At 40.7% G+C, this 25,742-nt stretch overlaps 1 protein-coding gene across 3 annotated transcripts in view; it reads left to right on the forward strand.

The window, feature by feature from the left end:
* The first annotated feature begins 334 nt into the window (after nucleotides 1–334).
* Nucleotides 335–25,742, forward strand: part of slc15a5 (solute carrier family 15 member 5) — a 30,491-nt gene continuing 5,083 nt past the window's right edge. Inside the window, exons 1-7 of one of the 3 annotated variants that reach the window (XM_043713524.1) lie at nucleotides 335–464; nucleotides 4,866–5,088; nucleotides 8,921–9,090; nucleotides 14,203–14,423; nucleotides 16,559–16,751; nucleotides 21,813–22,001; nucleotides 23,868–23,999. In XM_043713524.1, coding sequence (XP_043569459.1) covers nucleotides 431–464; nucleotides 4,866–5,088; nucleotides 8,921–9,090; nucleotides 14,203–14,423; nucleotides 16,559–16,751; nucleotides 21,813–22,001; nucleotides 23,868–23,999 — 1,162 coding nt within the window. In that variant the 5' untranslated portion in view covers nucleotides 335–430. Of the gene's footprint in view, nucleotides 465–528; nucleotides 925–4,865; nucleotides 5,089–8,920; nucleotides 9,091–14,202; nucleotides 14,424–16,558; nucleotides 16,752–21,812; nucleotides 22,002–23,867; nucleotides 24,000–25,742 lie in introns of those variants that run through there. The other 2 variants (XM_043713522.1, XM_043713523.1) reach the window with 2 other exon arrangements.

Below are 25,742 nucleotides of genomic sequence, written 5' to 3' on the forward strand. Positions count from 1 at the left end.
CAGAGTTAACGTTTCAAATCCGGTATGTATGACCCTCAAAAACTCGAAACAACTCTGATTTCTCGCCACAGATGCTGCCAGACCTGTTGAGTTTCTCCAGCAATATCTGTTTTGCTTCCAGATTTCTAGCATCTCCAGTAGTTTGTTTTTTTTTATTCCACTTGGCTTCAGTAAACAAGATGCTGCAGGCAAACTGCCTGAAACGATAAACAAAGCTGTAAATGGTCGATCCGAGGTCAAGGCAGGAAGCTGGGGATATTGATAGCTGCTCTGAAGAAGCAGGTCAGGTAAATATTTCAGTTCCAGTCCCAATATCGCTACTCGAACTGAATTAGCTCACGATTCGAAACGCTGCAATGCTATTATAGCACAAATATTGAGACTACCGAATGGTTAACAATGCTGTAACATCAAGGCGCGATTCGAGGCTATGGAAAAGTCGTATTTGCATGTGGAATTCTGCAGTAAGTGGGACCAGTGTGATAACTAGATAATTAGATCTATCCCCGCTCCTCCAAAAGTCCTCAGTAAGGCTGTCGCTGAGGCTGTCAGCAACGGCAATGCCGGTTTTGGAAAATCTGCAAGAAGCCAGTGGGCTGAACCCGAGTAAGCGAAATAGTGGGCAAGTGAGAAGCTTTAATCAGGAGCAGTATGCAGGGGCACGCTATTCGAGAAAGAAGCTGCAGATTGTGATTTGCCTGCTTTCGGTGGAGCTGTGCGAGCGCTTTACTTACTTTGGGATAGTGTGTAACATGATTCTGTTTTGCACTCTGAAACTGGGCTACAGGAACTACCAGGCTGCCATTGTCAACCTGTGTTTTGTTGGAGCCTGCACCTTGTCTCCCGTGCTGGTGGGATGGTTTGCAGACTCATGCATGGGGAGAACCAAAGTGGTTTACATCTGTGCACTGCTTCACTTTATAGGTATGAGTCTGTTAGTGTGGCACTTAACGTTTGTTATCATTTGTACACTGCACTCTTCCAATGTCATGGGCAGCATGAAGGTAAGGGGAAGTAAATAAGAGAAAAGGGAAGGTCATATTAATGACATGAGTTTGTTTTTGTCTATTTTGGAGGTGTTGACAGTGACAACTCTCTGTAATTGGCTTTGAGAAGATGCTGGAGATCTGCTATAGATACAACCACTGTCTTGTTAAAAATAGAGTTCAGAAGCTTTGACCATTATAGTTCCAAGTCAGAGCAATATGTGACTTGGAGGTGGATGATGGAGGTTTGCCATTAAATGGGTGACAGTCATTATTCCAGTCCAGCAAGAGCCATTTTTAGGCAAGTTAGTTCATGGACTTCCAACAGACTTTCAACTTTAAGATCGAGTAAAGGGTCTCATTTTTACAATGATAAAAATATCAATCCAAGCACCAACATGCAGAGGTCCATTACTACTGAGTTCCAATGACAGGCACAGTTGGCATTATAACTTGCATCCAGAGGTTGAGTGTCAAGCTGCACATAACAGTGTTGTAGAAAAAAGAGACACTGTTCGTGTTCTTGAAGAGAATGATATGAATTGTTCTCTTTTACCAGCAAGCCAGAGGGTAAATGCACTGTCCTTGCCCTCCCCCCTGGGAACTGCTCCTGAAGGTAGATTAGGGTGAAAATTAGTCCGATTGTATTGCAACTGAACCTTCAAACTGTGCTTCCTTCCCATCAGCTCCCTGCTGGGAGTGTGGATTGGAAAATATACTCAGTCTATGTTCTTCCAACAAACATGGGAGCTTAAACTTGACTTCTTTCTAAAGCGCTATCATCTTTCAAATGTGCAGATACTATTAGTCATGAAATAAGTATTTTTTAAAAATACTATTACTTTATTATTTTGTTCTTCATTTCTTTAAGTGACTAAGAAATTGCTCCTGTACACAAATTAGAAAAAGTATTAACAGTGGAAATGTATATTCACAAATTTGCAGTTGTTGAGAGATCCTACTTAGTTTCCCATTCAATGAGAGTCTGAAATCATAAAAATTGGTAGCATCACTGCAATATAGAAATCGTTTAAAAATGCAGTGATACTTAACATCAACACAGCCAGCCCACAGAGTAAGAAATTATACCCAGATTACAAGCTGAGCAGATCTGGCCGTAACTGTCAGTGTTGATAGGAAACTGAGGAGCACAGCTGGTCACAAAGACAGATAGAGGCCAAATGGCCAGAAGGCAACGTCGAAGGTGGTTGTGGAGCATGATTGCACTGACCTGCAGCTCCTGGGGCTTGGCATTATATGGATACAGAAGACCAAACCAGAAATATTTGCAAGACTAAACCACAAATGCCTCAGATTCCACAACCCTGACTGGACAACATGTTACATTAGATGTGACCGATGACTATAGTACACAGCAAAAGTCTGTTGCTTGTGTCGAACATAAAACAAAAAAGGATAAACATTAGTAACTCATCAATTAAAAACATATTTGTTAACTATTGGAATTTTTTGCTATAACATTGTAATTCTGTAAAACATTTTTTTAAAAAGGCAATGAAGACTAAGTGGAATATACTGAGTTTGACTATGGTCTTCTGGCTCTGTATCTAGTCACAATATGATAGAATCAAGACTATATTTTGCATTAATTTATTGCATAAACACTTTTTTGGAGCTTCTTTGCTGGAAATGTATATAGACCGATGTTTGATTTTCTCCTGTTTGGTATCCTTCGCTGCTAACATACTATTTAGTCAACACAAGTGGCTGCAAATTGTCACAATATTACTATTCCATTTAACACCATGATGTTATTGAGTACTGCAATTAGAGATATATTGTGGGATTTACTGACTGAAAACCTAGTACGAGTGCTATCTTTTTATGATCATGTAATTCTTAATCGTATGCAGTTTATTTTTCCTGTAATTATTTAAATTTTCATGCGATCACAAGCAAGGCAAGAATTTGAAGCCCATCCTTAATTGCCCCTAAACTGGGTATCTTGCTTGGTCATTCAGAGGGTTGTTAAAAGTCAACCACTTTACCGGAGATCTGGAGGTACCCATAGGCCTGAACAGGTCAGGAAATTTGTGAACCAGGTACATATTTATGACAACAGTTTCCTGTCACCATTAGGCTAGCTTAGAATTCCAGATTTAATAATTGAGTTCAAAATTTGCACCCTCTGTATAGCCTTAGGTCTATTAAGATTACTAGTCCAGTGACAATACCATGATGCAAATGCCTCCCCATTTCATATATATTTAGGCAGAAAAGATGTAAAGTTAACTAATAATTGAAGTACACAGTTTTGCAATAAAGAAAGAATTTTTATCAGTTTAGTGTATTTCATATCCTCAGGATATTGCAGAGTATTTTCCAGTCAATAAATTATGCTTGCAGTGCAGTCACTGTTGTAATTTGGAGGAATGTATTTGCCAGAATACACACACCACATTCCCACAAACAGTAATTAGATAATTGATCAGCTCCTTCCAGCATAAACCAGCAGGCGTGGTACCTGCCAGAAACTGGACCTCAGGGCTGATTGCCAGCTGCTGGCACACATTTGCACCACTGAGGGTGGCCTGATCATGCAACCATCTCAAAATTGGGCCTCCTTCAAACTTGTACCACCCTCGAGTAATTCCTGATGTGAGGGACAGAAGTGGTGGGAAATGAAAATGTGAGGGTGGTGATTGCAAACTGAGGCAACCCACTCAGCTGCTCTGAATCATAACTCTTCTGAAATTTCTACTCTTCCAGACTTCATTTTAAAGTGCTTCTTTTTAAACAAGTCTTCTAATTGGCATACACTGCTTAGCCTCAGTAGACTACTGAAAGTCCAATCAATATCTACTTTGCTCACAAGTCTCTCCAAGAAGTTCCTGAACAGGCATCATAGGCCTTATTTATGTACAAAGAATCTGTCACACAGTCGAGGTGACTTATAGTAGTCACTAAAAATACAATGTGACTCGTTTGGTGGCTATACAAATGCATGCATATGTGTGGGCTGTTGCATTGTGAGATTGCTCATCAATATACAAAATAAGTACAATGTTATGAAAGTTCTCCACAAAATGTATTAGTGATGTTGGGTAATACATGGTAAACAGAATACAAGGAAAATTCTTCCTGCTCACCTTCAAATTGTTGCATTTTACTGCTCCTCGGATGCTGCCTGAACTGCTGTGCTTTTCCAGCACCACTCTAGTCTAGACTCTGGTTTCCAGCATCTGCAGTCATTGTTTTTACGCAAGTGACCCTTTACATCAACTTGAAAAGTCAGACAGAACCTAAGTTTGATATCTTGTCTGAAAGATGACTCTGCTAATGTAATGATTTGGAGATGCCGGTGTTAGACTGGGGTGTACAAAGTTAAAGATCACACAACACCAGGTTATAGTCCAACAGGTTTAATTGGAAGCACTAGCTTTCGGGGTGCTGCTCTTTCATCAGGTGCTTGTGCTTCCGATTAAACCTGTTGGACTATAACGTGGTGTTGTGTGATTTTCAACTCTGCTAATGTAACAGGGCTTCCTCAAAATAAGAAAGTATGGCCATGTCACTAGGGTTGTGATGTTAAAGTGATCCTTGCATGTATGTTCAGGATTGACGTCATACATCCTCCCTTATAACATTGAGGAAAATCAGATAATCCTGTGGTGCCCTGACAAACATTCTTCCTTCAACTAACAACAGGGAAAAACATCAGTTGATCCTCCAAATCATTTGCTGTTTAAAAGTTGCTTGACAAATTTTGTCCTTTGCTTGTCAAATTGGTGGCTGCGTTTTCTGAGAGTAGACATTATTTCCAAAACGTTTTGGAATGTCTTAAGTTGTGTTAAGCTGCTCTATAAATTAAACAATGGGTGATTAACTTGCTAATAGCTTTCTGTTTGTTCACTGAAGGTACTATCTTGCTGCCTGCTGTTGCATTCCCCTTTGAGGATTTCTATATTGATACTCACCAGAACATTGATGCTCTTGACAAGGGAGAGCAGACTGTGCTGTTTTACATTGGCCTCCTGTCAGCATCTTTGGGTTCTGGAGGAATCCGGGCTGTTGTTTGTCCATTCAGTGCTTACTTACTACAGGAATACGATCAAAGCCAACTTCGAACATTCTTCAACTGGTTAGTGCACTTCCTGGGCTTTTGTTTGTCTGCTTTTTCTTTCACATAAAGGAATACCACTTAGGTATGTTGATGTTGGACGCCTCCTTAATTTGCTGTCGTTTGTGAAAACAATGATATGATTCCTTCCTTCCTTCAGTCCCTGAAGGGTAATCCTACTGACATTGAAACGTGAACCATGTTCGTCTGTCCACACAGATGCCACCTAACCTGAATATTTCCAGTATGTTTTATTTCAGATTTTAAGCAATATTATGTTTTTATTTTTGCATTTAATTCTCTGCCATTTCACTTCCAGGAAAACTGATGTTGAAGAAGTTCTACTATTTACTCCTTCAGATCTAAAGGAGAATCATAATCAACTTGAAACGTTAACTCTGTTTCTCTCTTTCTACAGACACTGTCAGACCTGCTGAGTTTTGCCTGTACTTTCTGTTTTCATATAATGTTCTTTTTTCACTTTCTTCAAATTGTGGAGTCACGGCAAAAAATGGTAAAGAAAGGCGTGCATATATATAACAATTTTCATGATCTCGAGATGTCCCAAAGCAGCACAGTCAATACAGTCAAGAAAGTACTTCTGAAGTGTAGGCACTGTTAAAATACAGACAATGCCACTATCAATTTGCTCATCACAAGTTCCCACAAATGGCAATGGAATAATTACCATCAAGAGCAGCTCAGTGGTTAACACTATTGTCTCACAGCACTTTGGACCCAGGTTTGACTCCAGCCTCATGCAACTGTCTGTGTGGAGTTTGCACATTCTTCCAGTGTCTGTGTGAGTTTCCTCTGGGTGCTCCAGTTCCTCCCACAGTCCAAAGATGTGCAAGTTAGATGAATTGGCCATGTTAAATTGCCTAGCATCTCCAGGGATGTGCAAGCTAGATAAGTTAGCCTGGGAAATGCAGGGTTGCAGGGTTAGAACATAGAACATAGAACAGTACAGCACAGAACAGGCCCTTCAGCCCACGACGTTGTGCCGACCACTGATCCTTATGTATGCACCCTCAAATTTCTGTGACCATACGCATGTCCAGGAGTCTCTAAAATGTCCCCAATGACCTTGCCTCCACAACTGCTGCTCGCAATGCATTCCATGCTCTCACAACTCTCTGTGTAAAGAACATGCCTCTGACATCCCCTCTATACTTTCCTCCAACCAGCTTAAAACTATGACCCTTCGTGTTAATCATTTCTGCCCTGGGAAATAGTGTAGGGTGGAGGGGTGGGTTTGGGTGGGATGCTCTTTAGAGGATCGGTGTGGACTCAATGGGCTGAATAGCCTGCTTCTCTACTGTAGGGATTCCATGAATTACTTGTTGATATGTTTCAGTGATGTTAGTTGAGGGAAAGATATTAGCCAAGATATTAGGAGGAGCCTTCCCTTCTCTTTTCTTCTTCATGTAGTGGTTGTGGGATATTTTACAATTACATGAGAGGGCAGATTGGCTTCACTTTAGAGTTTGAGCAGAATGATGGCATCTCCAACAGTGTAACACCCCCTCAGTACCATGCCAGACAGTTAGCCTCAGTTTGGAACTCAGGGCAAGTAAGTACAGTTGAAGCCACAACTTTTTAATTAATTAGTGAGCTACCACTATCCTTAATGTAACAAATTTCACATAGAAGATAGATAAACATTTCTCAAACTATCAAGTGTGGGGCTGAAGCAGTTTGGAATAATAGACATAATAAATAGACAGAAGACTGACAACTTTAGACCATAAACAACAACGACAGATCTCTAAGCACAATGAAGTTTTGCTAAATGTTCATGTTGAATCCCTGGGCATTGTTCTGAGCTCTGTTCCAACAAACCTGCCTGTATTAGCATGCAATCTCACAAGGAGCCTCATGCAGCATTTGAAATACTGTCTCAGTACCACCTCAGTGTTTAGCAATCCTTTTCCAATGATATCACACAATAGCATGTGCAATAAATGGGAGTTGCATCAGATTGCAATAAATTTACACTTAGTTATAGTAGGCTGGTAAGGAAAAAGGATTGGTTCCTGATAAGAAATAGATTGAAGAAAAATTGAGTGCAGCACTAACAAGCCAAGCCTCTGTGGCTGGAAAAGCAGATATAATATATTTAATGGAAAAAGAAATTACATTTTATGCAAGGAACCAGCCTATACAAATGTGGATATTGGTCCGAAGGAACTCCCTTCTGCCATATACATGTTGCTCTTCAAAACAGGCTGGTCTTCACTGAAATGTCCCTCTTCTCTCACTGGAGTGAAGCTCACTGATCAAAGAGGAGCTTATGTTCTTAGTGTGGGTGTGTTAAGCATGCACCTATCGCTCTGTACAACATAGAACATAGTCTTTCACTTCGAGGAAGCAACTCTTCCCAAAGCAAAGACTGTGGTCCAGTTCTGAGGAAGGATCACCAGACCCAAATCATTAACTCTGATCGACCCAAATCGTTAACTCTGACTTCTCTCTACATTAGTCATGATTTGGAGATGCCGGTGTTGGACTGGGGTGTACAAAGTTAATAATCACACAACACCACTTCCAAATAAACCTGTTGGACTATAAGCTGGTGGTGTGTGATTTTTAACTTCCCTCCACAGATGCTGCTAGAGCTGCTGAGCTTTTCCAACAATTTCTGTTTTTGTTTCTGATTTCCAGCATCTGCAGTTCTTTGATTTTTGTTTGCTTTATTGACTAAAGTTCTATCTTGTACAGATTATTTCTATCGATAAGGGTCTCATAAAATTCATTACTATGTGTGAAAAATTGAATGATTTGCAACACAGAGAAGATTGTTTCTCAGGAAAAAAATCATATTTGGTTTCTGCTGCAGGATGTGTTCCTTAATAATCACAACATTTGTTAACTTGCGTGAGTGCATTTGTATAAATGTGTTGATGTACAGATCAGCGTGAATGGAACTCATAATTTAATATAGTTCATGTCTATTGTTGCTCACTGACAAAGTAATTACATTTTTCTTTCTATAAACATTTCTTTGCTTCTTTCCACTCTGTAATGTTTGCATTCACACTCACTGTCCCTGTCCATTTTCTCTCCTCATGGCTGTATAGGATCTGGAGATTTTTACCTGTATGGTTTGTTTGGATGTAGTATTATATGGCACAGAGTTTTAACTCCTGTCTTAACTCCTCTAACAGCACCTTCCAAACCAGCAGCTTCTACTGTCTCAGAAGGATAAGGACAGCAAGTCCCCTCCTAAGCCACGGACCATCCTGACTTGGAACAATATCAATGTTCTTTTGCTGTCACTGGGTGAAAGTGCTGGAATTCCCTTGCTAACAGCACTGTGCGTGTCCCTACACCCCAATGTCCACAGTGATTTAAGAAGGCACCTCACCATTAACTCTCTTGGTCATTTGGGAATGGACAATAAATACTGGTTTGGTCAATGATGCCCATATCTCATGAATGGTTAAAAGAAACTCCCAGAGACACATAAGACTTTTATCATTCTGATTTGAAGGTTTTCTGGGTGGAATACCAGAAGTTCCAGTATTAGATTGCTTTCTATTTTCTCTTGCATTCGACAAGGTGGGGGAGGGGGAGATCACCAGACAGGTGCTGCAACACAAAAAAGATGTTGACTGGGCAAGAGGTGACTGGTGGAGCAGAATGGGAGTCCTGTGATCAAGAGAAAGCAAAAGGTTGGTGGACAGTGATGACATTGCGATTCGTTGTGAATGACAGCACAGAGACGAACAGGGCCTGAAGCTTCAATGCTTCATAGTCAACTAATATTATTAAAACTATAAGATGACCATGCAAATCAGCCAAAATATACCATTTTATATTCACCTGGAACTTCTGATCTATCTTTGCACAGGTTTCACTGGTTTGTGAGCTTGAACTCTGCAGTTGTCTTTGTGGGCATTGCCTATATTCAACAATCCATAGCGAAAAACCTAGGCTTCCTTATTCCTTTTGCATCCATACTTATGACCCTTCTGACTATTCACATGGTGCAGAACAGACTAATATACCGACCAAAGTCAGGTAAGGGGAACCAGTAATTCAATAACTAGCCACTTTGGCAAGACTTGTGTTGCCATGAAAATTTTCCGTGATTGTTTGCAGACTGAAATCATTCTGGAAATATTTAATTTTAATTAAATGTATTCCTGATGCCAGTAATGCAGCATCAAACACAAGATGGATTCTATATTTTGCTGCAATATGGCAGCACTTGCTGTTTGTACTTTATCCACAGGTTGGCACTATAACTAGCTCTGAATTCCCACATTACAGACTGCCTGATGCCAGATTATGCTGCAATCTTTCCCAGCCTGTTACAAACACATCTAAATGACATACTAGGTAGACATCTTCAGTGGGACAGGCTTCCACATATTTGGAGGCATCTGCAAACCATCCCCATTTCCAACCCAAGGTTCATTCAACTATAGCAACCAACTCCAGTCCTACAGAAACTAATGGTTGTCATAGTCTCTAAACTCACTGCATGGAAAGAGAAAGCGGCAAGGCAGCCAATTACATGTGCATACAGAGTCATTTCTTGGTCCACAGCTTGCTCTGAGGGCTCGTGCATGGACGCTACAATCATACAGCACAAATATGGATAGCATAATGGCTCAGTGGTTAGCACTGCTGCCTCACAGCACCAGGGACCTGGGTTCAATTCCAGTCTCTGGCAACTATCTGTGTGGAGTTTGCACATTCTCTCCATGTCTGTGTGGGTTTCCTCCAGGTGCTCTGGTTTCCTCCCACAGTCCAAAGATGTGCAGGTTAGGTGAATTGGCCATGCTAAATTGTTGGTTAGGTGGATTAGTCAGGGGTTAGGGTAGGGGAATGGGTCTGGATGGGTTATGCTTGGGAGGGTCAGTGTGGACTTGTTGGGCCAAATGGCCTGTTTCCACACTGTCAAGAGTGTGGTGCTAGGAAAGCACAGCAGGTCAGGCAGCATTTGAGGAGCAGGAGAATTGATGTTTTGGGCAACAGCCTTTCTACACTATTTGAAATGGAGGGCATTTGGCTAATTCTTCCTGTGCTGGCTGACTGAAACAGCTATTCATTCAGTTCCACTCTTCATCACCCTAAAAATGTTCCCTTTTAAAATCATTACATCATTCCCTGTTGGATTTTATTATCAATTCTGCTTTATCATTCTTTCAGGTAGTGCATTAAATCTGCACTGTTTTTATCTGAAACCATTGGCCTTTAGTTCCTGACTCTTCCTCCCAGTGGAAGCAATTTCTCCTTACTTTCTGCTGAAACCCTCTCGCTTGTCCAAGGTCATTAACACTGGGGTCTAACACGGGCCCCAAGAACACAAGCAGTGCATACAGACAGAGTGTAATGGTAGGGAGCTGCTCAGAATCAATGCAAGTCAGGAAAAGACTTGAAGCCCCATCAAACATTTCTGTCTCTTTCAGCCTCAGAGTTCAGAAAAAAATGTCTCCCGCTTCCTGGATCATTGTTGGCCCCCACTTGCCAGTTCCTGAGAATTAAATTTCTCATCTTTATATTCCATTATCTTCGTGACCTTGACCCCCACCCCACATCTCTGTAATCTCCTCCATCTCTGCAAACTGGTGCTGACTCCATCTTCTTGGGGATCATTCTTCCTCCCTATGCCACTCCCCCCACCCCCATCACCCCTCCCCCCACCCATCTTGGCCGGTGGCAATGTCTTTAGTTGGCCGCACACTTGCTCTCTCTTCCTAAGCACTCTGCCTTTCATCTCTCCTTAATTCTTTTTAGACTCTCCTTAAAACTCATCCACATAACTAAGCTTCTCATCACTCCTCCCAACATCACATTGTTTGATCCAAGGGCCATCTAATTTCTTATTCCTCTGCACTGCGCCTCAGGATGATTAAAGGAGCCATGTAAATGCAATTGCTGAGACAGTACGGTAAAACATGCTCAAGGCATCTGAAACGAAGTGTGTTAACATAGTGGCAATTAAAGTGAGTTCTGAAAGTCACTATTTTAGGTCCAAAGATATTCAGCGATACAATGTCCATAGTTTAGTTATCACAGCTCTGAGCAGTCTGTGAAAGTTGTCAAACAGGCCCCTTTGAAGATTGAAGCTGGTCATTAACATTGTTCCATAACTGATTCAGGTTCATTCAGTGCTGTCACTAAAGGCAGCTCAGGGAGCAGTTAGATGGTATGTTGATAGTGATTCTTGTGGAGTCAGTGCTATTTGCAGTTTCGATAATGGATCTGATTTCAAATTGTTTCACTTATAGTGGCACCTATGAGTATCATTGCAAATTGGTGCGTAGAAACTGAATTACCCTGGCACAAGGAAATTGTGCTTGACATTTTAGGAGCAGTGAGCTGGAAAACCTCTGCCAAATGGTAATGCTGACATCCTTAAATTAATTATGTGCTTGGTTTGTTTCAGTGGTTCCTTTTTAGCAGTGTTGCAATGTGCGGTGATTTTGATATATGGTACTATCACAATGAATTAAAACTAATAATTCCCCAGCACCAACAGGTTAACTTTAACATCATCATCAGTTAAAGTGATAGGCCAGGGCAAAGGCTCTGTCCTATAATCCTCTCCCTCTCCCTCTCTCTCTCTCTCTCTGTCTTCCAGCCCACATTGTTTTCAATATGATCCAGGTTACTGTGCAGATTTATTTAGGAAAACTAAAGCGATGGCACAGGGTGAGGAAGTGATGTCAGAGATATGAAACATTGCTGAAAAGAGAGGCATGTTGCTGGAGGTTTTCATCTTGCACTCATCAGGACCAATGCAAGAATGCCAAATTTCAAACAGTGACATTACAGGAGAAAACTGGGGCTGATTTATGGGCAAGTCAACTCTGACTGGACAAGGTGCTGCCATGGAGGAAAGCCAAGTGTCTTGATAATTAAGAAAGAATGGTAGGGCTAAAACATATTCTTTTTATTTGCAGACAATGGTTATCTTACATTGGCTTTTCATGTTGTTACTTAGGATTGTTCAGCAAGCACTGCCCAATCATAGAATCACATCGAATGATAGACATTCTGTTTCAGGTTTTGCAAGTATGAGTGGGTTGAAAATGACCTGTACTTTGCCTGTTATGAAAAATGGAAGGAAGATGTTGTTTGATTTGATCAGATAATTGTTGGGACATATAGCCTACCTACCTGACATTGCACCAACACAGACGTCAGAGAGCAAAACTAATGGGTGGACACAGAAATGCAATCACCAACAAGATCCTTTCCAAGTCACAAATGTCCAATGCCCATATCGATTTGGAAGCATATCTGTGGTTCTTTCATTGTTGCTCTGTTGAAGTCCTGGAACCCCCTTCCCCATGGCGTTGTCAGGCTTCAACTACTTTAAACTGCTGACCATACAATTTCCCTTCTGGGCTCCCATGTCAGCAGATATCAATCTGGAACTCTCTTGGGATAATGTTGCCTTCTTTTTCAAATTATCATTATCCCTTCTCTCCTTAAAAAACAACACTTGGCCCTGCCATCTTTGGAAACAGTTGCCCCATTTCTGGCCTCAGTTTCGTCCCACGTCCTAGATCTGTTGTCCATGTAGCTGCCTCTCAAACCCAAGCCCATCTCTCCCAGAATTTCATGTATGAATCTTTCCAGACAGGATTATTCCCTAGCACCATATCAAAGTGACTTTCTTCAAAGTCTTGACCTACCAATAGTTTTTGAAACCTTTTTTTAGTCACATGGGGGTTGGGGGACTATTTATAGAGTGATGACAAGCTTTGTGGCTCTGATGCCACCAAGACTGGATTTCTTAGGAAGAGGAATTCAATATGTAGACAAGGGTCTAACATGGATGGAAACAGTCACAATTGCATACTCCACTTATGGAACAAATGGCCACATTTTCCCAGAACCCATCTGAAAAGAAACTTCGTGAAGGCCAGTATTACGTAACCAATCACCCTTAATTTTACATTGTATGTGACATAGATTCAGCTCCCTCAAAGCCAGCTCCTAGAATGAGCAGAACCCTCGACATTCCTGTTTATGTCTGTCAGCCAGGTCTCCCTGATTGGACCAGGCTAACAGCCCCAATCAGGGAACTCATACTTATGAGACCCACCTGGCTAACCTTGTCCCAATCACTACACCATCCTCAAACAGTTGAAGGTTGCTTAGATTTTCGATGGAAGCTGGGACTAAGTCATATCATTCCTCTCCAATACCTCTCCACTCTTGGACAGGACTGCACTTGCCTGGTTCCATTTTCATTCATTGAGTCACAACCAGAGAATCACTTGCAGTGGCCCTACTTCACATTCTCACTGATCTACCTCACAGGATGTATCCTACTTTGTAACTACATGCTGCCCCTCTGCAACATCACCTGAAAAGCCGGTGTTAAGGCCACACATTGTCCCGCTGATAAATCCAGCTCCACTATACTTGTCTCAACTTTTCCAGGGTCTGTTAAGGTCTGGCTGCTTATCCCACATCTAGTACTGGACGTGCATAAACTTCATCCAAATAAACATAAAAAAATGCTAGAAATCACAGTAGGTCAGGCAGCATCTGTAGAGAGAGAGGAGACACTTCATCAGAGCTGATGTGAAGTGTGGGGGCGGCAGAGTTTATGCAATTGTTAGGGAGGATAGAGTGCTGGGGGAGAAAGGGTGTTGATAGTTCAGATTAAGTGATCGGAATGTGAGAATGGCAGAATGATGGTGGCTCTAGCTGTCAGACTGGGAAGAACAGACAGTCCCATTGGAGTGGTGGGAGGGGGGAGAGGACATAGTGACAGAGAATGCAACAAGTAAAACTAAAAAAAAGGAAAGGAGTGGGAGTGGGTTTACAATTTAAAGGTGTTGAACTCTATTTTAAATCCAGAAGGATGGGAAATGGTTAGTCTGACGATGAGATGTTGTTCCCCCAGTTTGTGCTGTGATTCACTGGAGCATTGCAGCATGCTGAGGACAGACACATGGGCATGTGAGGAGGTTTGTTCCTCTGACTGGGAAAATCAAAACCATTGTTGTCAGTCCCTGTTACAAACTCCACTTCCTACCGGCTCACTACTCCTTGTACATTATTGAGGCTGAACCAGACTGTCTGCAAACTTAGTATCAAATCTATCTGCAAACATGTCAAAGTGATCGTTAACGTATATTTACTTTAAATCTTTATTTGCAGGTGGCTCCTTGATGACATTTTTTGGTGTTTTAGTGAATGCTATAAAGATGTGCTGTGTGAGATACCGTCACATCAGTGGGGATGTGAGTAATTGGCTGGACCGAGCCAAGGAGAACTATGGTGGCTGGTACAGTGAAGCCCATGTGAACAATGTCAAATGCCTTTTCAGATTAATTCCACTGTTTGCCTTTCAGATTCTGTACAGAGTTTGCATACTTCAGGTAAGCAGCTTCAGCTCATTGCAACAGTTTGTGTATTCAAATAAACTGAGTGAATCATTCAAAGAAATAACTCAGACAGTTGTGGTTGAACACTAGACATTCCCAGGGATGTAAGTGACCTGTTGAATGATCCTGTCTTTAACTCAGAAATGATTCCGTGCACCTCTGGTGAATCTTTTTCATCTCTTGAAAATGCTTTCAATGTACTCATCAACCGTCTAATGATCCAGCATTCCATCACCTCTGATTACCATTCTTTAATGAGCTCACATCCCCCTTAACCCCATTCTTTTGTCATTCAGGGAAATTCAAAGCAAAGCGAAGGAAAAGAGGCAAAAGGGAAAAACAATAATGCTGCAGATAACACAAAATAAAACCAGCAACATGTCAAAAATGCAAAGAGCAAGCCAGAACATTAGAAAATGTAAAGAAAGGTGACAAGGGAACATAAAGGGGAAAGGGAAATCATTTTAAGAATGAATAATGCTATAGTTAAAGAATGCATAGGAATAATTAAAGGTGAAATGGGAAATCTCATTGCACAGATTGAAGGAGTTGTGGAGATAGTGAATGGATGCATTCTGTCATGTTTTCATAGAATGATGGTGGGAATGAACAGGTACAAGAAGAGAAATATAGGTAAGGAATTAAACAATCAGTGTGGTTCGAATTGCGAAAGACAACAGCCCCATGACCATGCAACCCTCAAAGCTAAGGGAAGTCAGAGAGTCACAGCAAAACATATGGCAGATCATCTTTGAAAGATCATTTGGTACTGAAGCTTTTTCACATAACAGACCAGTGTAATGATTCAAGATAGAGGATACAATCATAATCAAAGTAACTATTGACCAGATAGCCTAACATCAGTAATGGTCACATTTCGTAGTACAAAACAAAATACAAACCTGGAGAGATATGGGTTAATTAAGGACTAATTTGTAAAAGATAAATTGTTTCTGAGAAACATAATAGAGGACCTTTGGAAATAATCAAGACCAATAATTGAAGCAGTGTGTAAAAAAACTCAAAAGTTTTCCAATAAGTTGGCAGGGTATTAAAGTGAATGTGGAAAAAATATTAGGTAAAGGATGTTTTGTTACATTGGAAAATGTAATTCAGAGGCAAACTTGGGTCTGTTAATGTTCTCTGTCTATATATTATACAGATAATCTGGTCTTGAATATATCAATGTTTTTAGACAAGACAAAAATGGCATGTTTAGCGAAGAAGCAAACTGCCCAATTCTAGAAGGTTTTAGGAAAGTTAGTTCAATGAACTTTACATTGCTGTGAGCTGATGCATTTTTAGATAAATAATGATTGCAAATAAACACTAAATGAAAAAAAAATTAAAAAGAAATAGAGGAGCAGAAAGGTTATGGATTCAGATCCATAAGTATTTAAAAGGTAAGGGGTAGGTTTACATCAAGGTCAGGTTGTCTAGGATGAATGGTAGTAAGCAAGAAGCTGGACACCAACAAGAACAAATCAACTTGTTTCACTGGCCCCACCTGAGACACTCATTCACTGTGCCACAATTGTACTGTGAAAGCAGTGAGTACAATTACAAGATACATTGCAGCAATTTTTTTACTGGTAGCTAAAGATGTGTATATCTTACACTAGAGGCAGAGAGTCGTAGAGATGTACAGCATGGAAACAGACACTTCAGTCTAACTTGTCCATACCGCCCAAATATCCCAACCCAATCTAGTCCCAATGCCAGCACCCGGCCCATATCCCTCCAAACCTTTCTATTCATGTATCCATCCAAATGCCTTTTAAATGTTGCAATTGTACCAGCCTCCACCACTTCCTTTGGCAGTTCATTCCATACACGTTTCACCCTCTGCATGAAAAAGTTGCCCATTAGGTCTCTTTTACACTTTTCCCCTCTCACCCTAAACTTATGTCCTCTAGTTCTGGACTCCCCCAACCCAGGGGAAAGATTTTGTCTATTTATTCTATCCTAGTCTGCAAATTTCATATTATGCCATGTAACTTAATTATTGTAAATATTTGAATGAATTTCATGTATATAATTCTATTTAGAGATATTTACTTGCATCGATTATATTCCATGGTATAAAGATTTGTCAAAATCATTGCTAACATTATCATTTATATCTACAGATCCCTTCAGCATATTTTATACAAACAATGCACTCGAATCTGAACCTGAGGGGATTTCTCCTTCCAATAGCAGCACTGAATGTGATTGGACTCCTTCCTGTATTGCTGCTTGCACCTTTCCTGGAATATCTTGGAGCTTGCTTACAATCTGTTCGTAGAGACCCATTATCACCATCACCATTGGCACAGATGGGTAGGCGACAGGTTACTAATGTTGCCTCTTTGTTCACATTTTCCATTACAGATTGTCTTTCTTATAGAACACAGAACTGTACAGCACAGGAATGGGCCTTTCAGCCCATGGTCCCACCTGGGCCGCTGGCTTTCTACAATTGGGAAAGAATTTGCAGTAAAATGGCATTTATATCAGAGCGTTCCAAGGAATCCAATTTGATCAAGCAGGTCACAGTCCTGAAACACGCACACTGTTTCTCAGTGCACAGATACTGCCAGACCCTTTGAATATTGCTGGCACTTCCAGTTTTAATTATGGAATTTTCCCAGGCCAATGAACAAGCCTTTGATGTCAAGTGAAGCAGGGAAATTGTTGTAAATGACGCTGGGTTGAGATCTCAATGCGATCCAGCCCCCTTTCTAGGGCAGGTTGTGAATGCTGCATGGAAACTCTATGAAAGCAAGGGAAGTCAATAGAAAAGCTAAAGACTTTTCCATGCAAATTTGTGCATGGATTCCCACTTTCCCATCTGTGCAGGAATTCCATGCTGTGCCTGCACCCCAGTTGACTGTAGAAATGGACTGCACAACAGGAGGGATGTCCTCAGTGAATGACAAGCTGGGAGGTTTTTAGTGATGAAATTGAAGAGCTTTGTCCATAGCCGGATGAGAGATTGTTGCTCTCAGAGAGTACCATTGCGGTATTACAGATGATTGATAACTGCATGCAGGACATTTCACAAGCCCAGTACTTTAGCTGGCTTCAGTTGTCACCCAGTAATCAGCCTATTCAGGTCCACCTTCCACGTCTGCTAGAGGCTCTACAGTACAGGCTCACCGCTGCCATTAGCTCCAGCAGCAAGAACATAATCTAGCTTCTCGTTGGGTACATGCCTTTGTCCACGGGGGAGATGAGATAAGCATAAGATCCAAAGTGAAGGAAATGACACCCAAATACAACGCTCTCGCAAAGTATCTGAGAACTAGTGCCTTTGGAGGCTCAAACTCCCACCATAGGTTACTGCTGATGTCATCTTTGTAAGGGCCAGATTAATATGATGTGGTAGACAATGACCCGCCATAGCGTAAGGTGGAATTTGAATTCAATAACAATCTGGAATTAAGAGAGTCTAATGATGACCAAGTCAGGTTCACTAATGGTCTGTAGGGAAGGGAACTGGCATCCTTACCTTGTCTGGCCTACACGTGACTCCAGACCCACAGCAATGTGTTTGACTCTTCACTGCCCTCTGGGATGGTCCGTAAATGCTGGAATAGCCTCATCCTATGAATGAATAAGAAAACTTGGTACATGTTACATTAATATGATGGACCTTGTTGTAGAGACAATTGCCCTTACTCACATGCTTATGTCCTTATCCAACAACACTCAACAAATATGTTTGCTATTGTTTTATCATGCAACTACTGGGAGGATTGAAGTGAAACTAGATAAACCTTTCCTTTCCTGTTCTGACAGTTCTGAACCCACATATGGCAGAAGATTTCGGGTTCACTTCTGATTTGTGGAGGGCTAGTTAACTTGGTCTGTCTAGCAAAATGTGATCCTATAGTTAAATGGCTGGGGAGAGAAAATAGTTCAACAAAGATCCCCACTCTGTGACTCCTGTGCCATTGGAATGTGCGATATTGGGGTGAAGTCAGGATAGGATGCAGTTGCGATGAGTTCCACATTCAAACTTCACATGGGTAATTGCATGAGGTGTGGAAGATCTGGGGTGCAAGCGTGGAGCTGCATCCAAGTAAGGGTTAACAGATCAAGGCAAGGAAATGGGAGAGAGGGAGGGAAGAAAGGAAGTACTTTATTCCTAAGACCACTAATACATATTTGGAAAACCTACACAAAAGTTATCAAAGTTTCCTGTTGATATTTTTATATCATGATATATAAATGCTGGGTTTTTTTTAGTCTCCACAGTCTGATCTTGTAAACATCTTTTGATTCTTTCAGATCACAGTGACTATAGTAGATGTGATAGTTCTGCAATAGATGATGTACACATCATATTATGTTTTTATAGTACTGAAGATTAATATCTACATACCTCATGGGTGATGAGCACCAACATTAAGCTGTCACATCTGCCCTTGAATAACTTATTTTTTCCAAAGCTTGGCTGTTAGCAATGATTTATTCATCTTGTTTGCTTTATGTATTACCAATTCCTGCAAATAACTTTCTCTCCCCAGGCTGGTATATTTGGAAAAGGATGACTGGAATAACAAACTGTATCTAATCAGAAAAATAACTTATCTGATTTGGAGGAATTGTTTGAGCAAGTGACTGTCCATGTGCTTAGTGAAAGGTTATATCGCCCCTTTTCCCAGAAATCTTTTTCATTTCATTCACAGGATGTGGGCATCGCTGGCCAGGCCTGCATTTATTGCTCATCCCTAAATATCCAAGGGGAAGTTAAGTGTCAACCACATTGCTGAGAGTCTGGGGTCACTTGTAGACCAGACTAGGTAACGATGGCAGATTTCCATTTTTGAAGGACGTTATTGAACCAGTTGGGGTTTTTCCAACAATCACCAACAGCCCAAGATCATCATTAGATTCTTAATTCCAGACTTTTATTGAACTCAAATTCCACCATCTGCCATGGCAGAATTCAAACTTGGGTCCCCTGGGTCTATGGATTAACGGCCCAGCAATAACACCACTGTCATCACCTCCCCAAACATTTCCTTCCCTAAACACATCCTTAAAGCAATTACTGAGACCAATGGAAATTCAAGATAAAATGTCAAGGTGAATGAAGGGCTGGCAGAGAAAGAAATAAGTCATGGGAGTGTTCTCTCTAATGTGCCTTTGCATAGCCCATATACTGCTCTCCGTTGTCCCTTTAAGATTGTTGCACTTGTGCATCGCTTTAAGAGTCCCTAATGCAGTAATGGTTGCATTACCATAAACTTGTGCCACCTAGAGGAACCACAGTGGGTATGCTTGGTTGAGGAAGGAGACACTGTAATGTGTGTGAACTGTCATAGGCCAGAGCCTTGCATTGTTTCCAACCTAGATTAATAGGGCTGGACTCTACAGGGAACTGCAGTCTTACTGTCCTGGCTAAAATGTCAGCTGACAGTCCACCTATGGTCCCCAGTGGTCGGTACATAGCAATATAATATTGGCAGTGGTATTAATCACATACTGGAAAGACATCCTCCCTTTCTCGGGAGGTGATACCATTTTGCAGAACTGAAATAAAATTAGAAAGTGCTAGAAAAACTCAGCAGGTCTGGCAGAGTTAATGTTCTAAGTCCAGTATGACTCTGCTTTGGCCACTAACTCTCCATCAGAAGTGTCAGCCGGGAGCAGTGGCCACTGCTAATATTGTAGGCAGTCTCAAAGGCTGAGGGTAGCTGGAATGATAAAGCTCCCGGTCATGGATTTCAGAGAGGGTGGATAAAGGGAATGGGGAGGGGAGGGTTCAAGAATCTGAAGTGAGGGGTTAAGAGGGAGCAATAACCTTAAGGGCAATGGTTTTGTCCCTGATAGGACCACGGAACCAGTAAACATACTTCGCACCCACACCAATGCCAGTCCCACTGTCTCCCTTGGTACCTTGCCTGGTACCAACTCACACAGCTAAACCTGTCAGGCTTTCAGTATGATGTGGGACTCCTTCTCCACACCATGAATAAAATACTGCCCAGATGGAATGAAGCCTTTAAGTAACCATTAGTTGGCCCTCAGGACAATTTGACAACTGATACATTACCATAGAGCAATGGTAAAGAAAACTGGATGTCCACTTCTCAAGAGTCTTGTATGTCTTTAGGTAGTATCTTGCAGATTTCAGGCTGTCTCAGCCATTTCACAGTGAATGAAATGGTTTTGAAGTGCTGTGACTGTTGTAATTTTGACAAACACAGTAGCAAATTTGTTCACAGCAAGATCCAACAATGTGCATTGAGTCACATCAGTAAAGTGGAAAAGTGAACAACAGTTAGTTTGAATATTAGGCAATGTGAAGGAGGCAAAAATCTCAGGCTCATTCAAAAGGCCTCAAAAGACAAATTATAAGGTAGAGTAACATGGCTCTGGAGTTTCTGCTGGCTTGCACTGTTTTTTTCTTGGCTGCACTTTTTCCCCCAAAACCGGCCAAATTGATGCAAAAGATCGTTATAGTTCAACAACAACTTGTATTTATTTAGTGCCTTTAATGGAATGAGATCTCCCATGGTGCTTCACAGGAGTAATATAAAACAAAATTCACAAGCTGATTATGTCTGATGCATCGAATTTCTGCGATCTATTGTGCCAGTTTAAGAAACACTGCACCGGAAGCGAGCCTTGCTCACATAATATTTCAACGCTGAGATCAGATTTACTATCATGTGGGTTTCCATTAATTGCATCAGCTTGAGGCCTTCAAGATTTTAGTGAGAGCATATATTTTGAATGTTTTCGAATTTTGTTTTAGTTTACTGAGAAAGTAGCCACAGTACATTCATAAGCCAGATATACTGTTCTTTTATAGTTTTTTAAAAAGTTACTTTCCGTCATTTACTACAGATAGCAGACTAAATACCCTGGTTAAAAATACTTGATTTTTTGTTTCTAATAACCATATTTTTCAGTTGTACCAATAAAACTGTGCCAAGTTACAACTCCCTTAAAGGATAGGAATATTATGAAGCAACCAACATCTTTGTTAAAAATAATGCTCAAAAGCATTTGTCAATTCGTCTGGCAAACTGTGTTCAGCGTTATGCATATCAGTTTGAATAGAAGTTTGAGTTAAAAAAAAGAAGCTACAATTTTGAGTGCAACTTGGGTCTGCAGCATGGATCACCACCCTAGAGGGATGCTAGAGAACTAACTTACTTTTCCCCTAAAACTTTGAATATGGACAATATGAATACCCTCATCTGTTTATACTTGATATATATTTTCTGCACCCAGCAGAAGCAACAAGAGCAACAACAACATGATTAGAAGGGTATTCATTGATGTTGAATGAGCCTACAAGTGAGGATGACCTGTAAGGAATGGGCTTCTCTTCTAATCATTAACCAGCAATGACTTCTAACAATGACTTCCAACCTTTTCCAGTCATAGGTCACCTCTGTGCAGTCTTGTCCATAGTGGTCGCTGGGATATCAGAGGTGACCAGGAGAAACTTCCTGCTGGTGGAACAGACTCTATCTGGAAAGGTGCTCCTTGTGTCTTCAATGCCTTGCTTTCGTCTCGCTCCTCAGTACCTCTTGCTTGGAATCTCTGAGGCATTGGTCACTCCTGCTTGTAAGTACAGGTCTCTTATGTGATTGGTGATTTATGTAGCAAAAGGCTTTACTTTTCATTTTGATTCACAGCATAGATTTTACGGTTTAACACTCTAGGAAGAGGTTGTGCTGAAATCTGAGTTCAAATGTTACATAAGACAAATGTTGTCTGCTTAACAATATTCCAAATATTAGATTAGAATAAGGAGAATGCTCACTCTCGTGTTATAGCTGTAGTTATCCACTCTCGGTGTGGAGCCTTGCTGCAGAGGAGTGCACTGCACTCAATAAGCACTTCGGTAGAACGTACCCAACCAGGGAAAAGCGAGAAAAGCAACATAAGTTAAATCCATTCATTTTAGGTTAAATCCTAGAATTAGCTACATTATACCACCAGCACATCAAGGCCAAAGAACAAGGTACATTACCACCTTTTCAGGGATGGACAGGTTAAAACCGACCATACCTGTGACAGTTACATCCAATACTTGTGCTTTTCTTCCTGTGCAAATTTGTTTCCCTGGTGAATGAACACATTGTAAGGCACAGATAATTGTGGTCAACATTGATGACAGTGCACATGGCCAATTTCCTTTCCACTGTGTCTGTAAAATATTTGGACTAAGCTTGTAAATGTGTATTTCTGGAGTGGAACCATGATGCACATTGAAAGAACATGGGGTTAGTCTCCACAATTTTCCATGAATTAATTTTTTCATCCTGATTTGGTAAGGTTCTGTGCTGCTGCTCACTGCTATATATATATGTATAAAAATATGTATAAGACCATAAGACATAGGAGCAGAAATTAGTCCATTTAGCTCACTGAGTGTGCTCCGCCATTCGATTATGTTTGATAAGTTTGTCAATTCCATTTTTCTGTTTTCTCCCCGTAACCCTTGATCCCTTTGATACTCAAGAATCTATCTCAGTCTTAAATATACTCAATGAACTGGCCTCCACAGCCTTCTGTGGCAATAAATTCCATAGATTCACTATTCTCTGGCTGAAGAAGTTTCTCCTTATCTCTGGTCTAAAAGGTCTTCCCTTTACTCTAAGGCTGTCCCTTTGGGTCCTAGTCTCTCTTACCAATGGAAACATCTTCCCAACATCTACTCTGTCCAGGCCATTCAGTATTTTGTATGTTTCAATTAGATCCCCCCTCAGCCTTCTAAACTCCATCGACTATAAACCCAGAGTCCTCAAACGTTCCTCACATGTTAAACTTTTCATTCCTGGGACCATTTTTGTGAACCTCCTCTGAACACGCTCCAGGGCCAGTATATCCTTACTGCATACTGAATGAACCAAGATCAAACCAGATGCTGGACTGCAATAGTAAATGTGGAGGTTTTGCAACAGGAGAGGGTGCCATTAAAATATTATCTAAAGGCAGTGTTTGCTGTTAATGTGCTCACCAGGAAGAATGATATGTATTTCAAAAATACGGTGTTTATAAATGGAAATATACAGTATATTAATTTACATTCCAGCTATGCTATCCTCTTCATAATATATTTGCTACAGATCTCAATGGGTGTACTTAAAGCAATTTCTTAAGCTGTCTGCCCCACCAGGAAATTGTAATGTGACAGCTAAACAACTTATAAAGTAGAATTCACTAAAATTCATCTTCAGGAAACTGTCTTAAAAAGTATACTGTGTGCAAATCCCATTCATAATTTTAATGTGTATAGAGATATCTTTTGTTTTAGTTTGGTTATTGCTTAAATAGATGTAGAAATGAATTGTTTGAAATATAAAATGAATGCTTAATTCAAGCAAGCTGCAGTGCAAATGAATCAGTATACCAAGCACTGAAAGCTCTTTGAAAGTTAGTCAGTTACTTTAGGTAGTTGAGTTTTACGCCTACCTTTGTTTGCAGGCATGCTGATTACATTCAGACTGTCTCCAAAGAGCGTTCAAGGCATCGCAATGCAGTTCATGACTCTCTTCAATGGTTCAGGCTGCTTTGTGGGAGCAATGATTATTCAAACTGTCTACCAAGTATCTGGAGGTGAGAGCCATTTGCTTAAAGGCTGTGTTTAAACAGAAAATTACTGATTGCTGTTAAATAAAACATAATCCAGCACAAGTAGGTTTTGCTTATCACATAACAAATGACTGAACATGAGCGGGAATATGATTTTATTACGAACATATCAAGAGACATTTGGTCAGCTGTAGAGGTCATATCGATGAACTTCAGAGGCCTTTCTCTGAAGTAAAAGGTTTCTGTTCGTTGTCAATAGTTCTTAATAAATACTTTCTATTCTCAGTAGAGACTTCTGTCGGACATGAACACAGAACAGTATAGCACAGGAATAGGCCCTTCGACCCACTATGTTGTGTCGACCATGATGCTTTTCCAAACTAATCCCATCTGCCTGCATATAGTGCGTAGCCATCTCTTCCCTGCCTGTTTGTGTCTCTAAATGCTCCTTAAATGTTACTACCGTATCTGCTTCTACCAACTCCCCTAGCAGTGCATTCCAGGTATCTACCACTCTCTGTGTAAAAAAAACTTGCTTTGCACATCTTTAAAGATCTCTCCCATCAGCCCCATCTCATCTTAAACCTATGCTCCCATGTTTGACATTTCCACCCTGGGGAAAAAAATCTATTCATCCTATCCATGCCCCTCATAATTTTTATATATATATTTTATAATATATATATGTTAGGTTGCCCCTCAGCCTCCCATGCCCCAGCACAAACAGTCCAAGTTGGTCCAACCTTTCCTTATAGCTAATACACTCCAATCCAGGTAACATCCCAGAAGATCATTTTTTCACCTTCTCCAAAGCCTCCACATGCTCCACCAGAATTGCTCAAAATATTTTACTCTCTTTCACATAGATGATGCAACTGCACAAACAGGCTTCACTGACCACGTATCCCAGGAATATATATTATGAGAAACCACCATTAGAAAAAGTGCTGTTTTCCTGTGAAAAATAAACTGAGAATTGCTTCTCACATGGTTATTGAATAGATGGCTGGCAAAGTACCTTTAATCATAGATCCCTCTATTTCTAAATTAACCAGTTTAAGATAACCACTGTGGAAATGCAGAGCTATCAACTTTCACATTTTACTTGCAAAACTTAAATGTGAAAAAACAATGACAAAAGAGTAAGAAACAACTTGCATTAATTCAGCACTTTTCACATACTCAGGTCAACTCAATGAGCCTCATGGCCCGTGAATAAGTTTTACGAAAGTGTAGTAGCAGTTATGTAGCAAATGTTTTGACCTGACTGCTAAGGTTTCACAGACAGTGAGAAATAAAGAGGTTTCAGTGGTTAGCAGATGAACATTGCCTAGGGGACCAGGAGCATTCCCTGCTTTTCAGAAAGAAAATGTGATTTGAGCTTTCACGACAGTCAGATCAAATTAACAGCAACAGACAGCAGTTTATTACTATAGCACTGAACCATCAATACGAATGATATTGTCAAATCCTAAATTCAAGTTAAAAGCACAGCCTCCAGACTCAGAGACAGTTTGGTGCCACAGAGACAAGCTAACACTGCAGTAAGAATGCAGCTCATTCTATCTGTTTCTTTTCTACACTATTTGACATACTCTATAAATTTAGATATTGATAATGAATACTTTATTCAGGATCATTTATAAGTTTTCTGGTCTTAATAGAGGCGGCAGGAATAATCTCGGGGGGGATGGAGAGTGAGCCCAGTACTGAGGGGGGATGGAGAGTGAGCCCAGTGCAGGGGGAATGGAGAGTGAGCCCAGTGCA

This window comes from Chiloscyllium plagiosum, chromosome 23 (genome assembly GCF_004010195.1).
Source record: "Chiloscyllium plagiosum isolate BGI_BamShark_2017 chromosome 23, ASM401019v2, whole genome shotgun sequence".
Lineage (NCBI taxonomy): Eukaryota > Metazoa > Chordata > Chondrichthyes > Orectolobiformes > Hemiscylliidae > Chiloscyllium > Chiloscyllium plagiosum.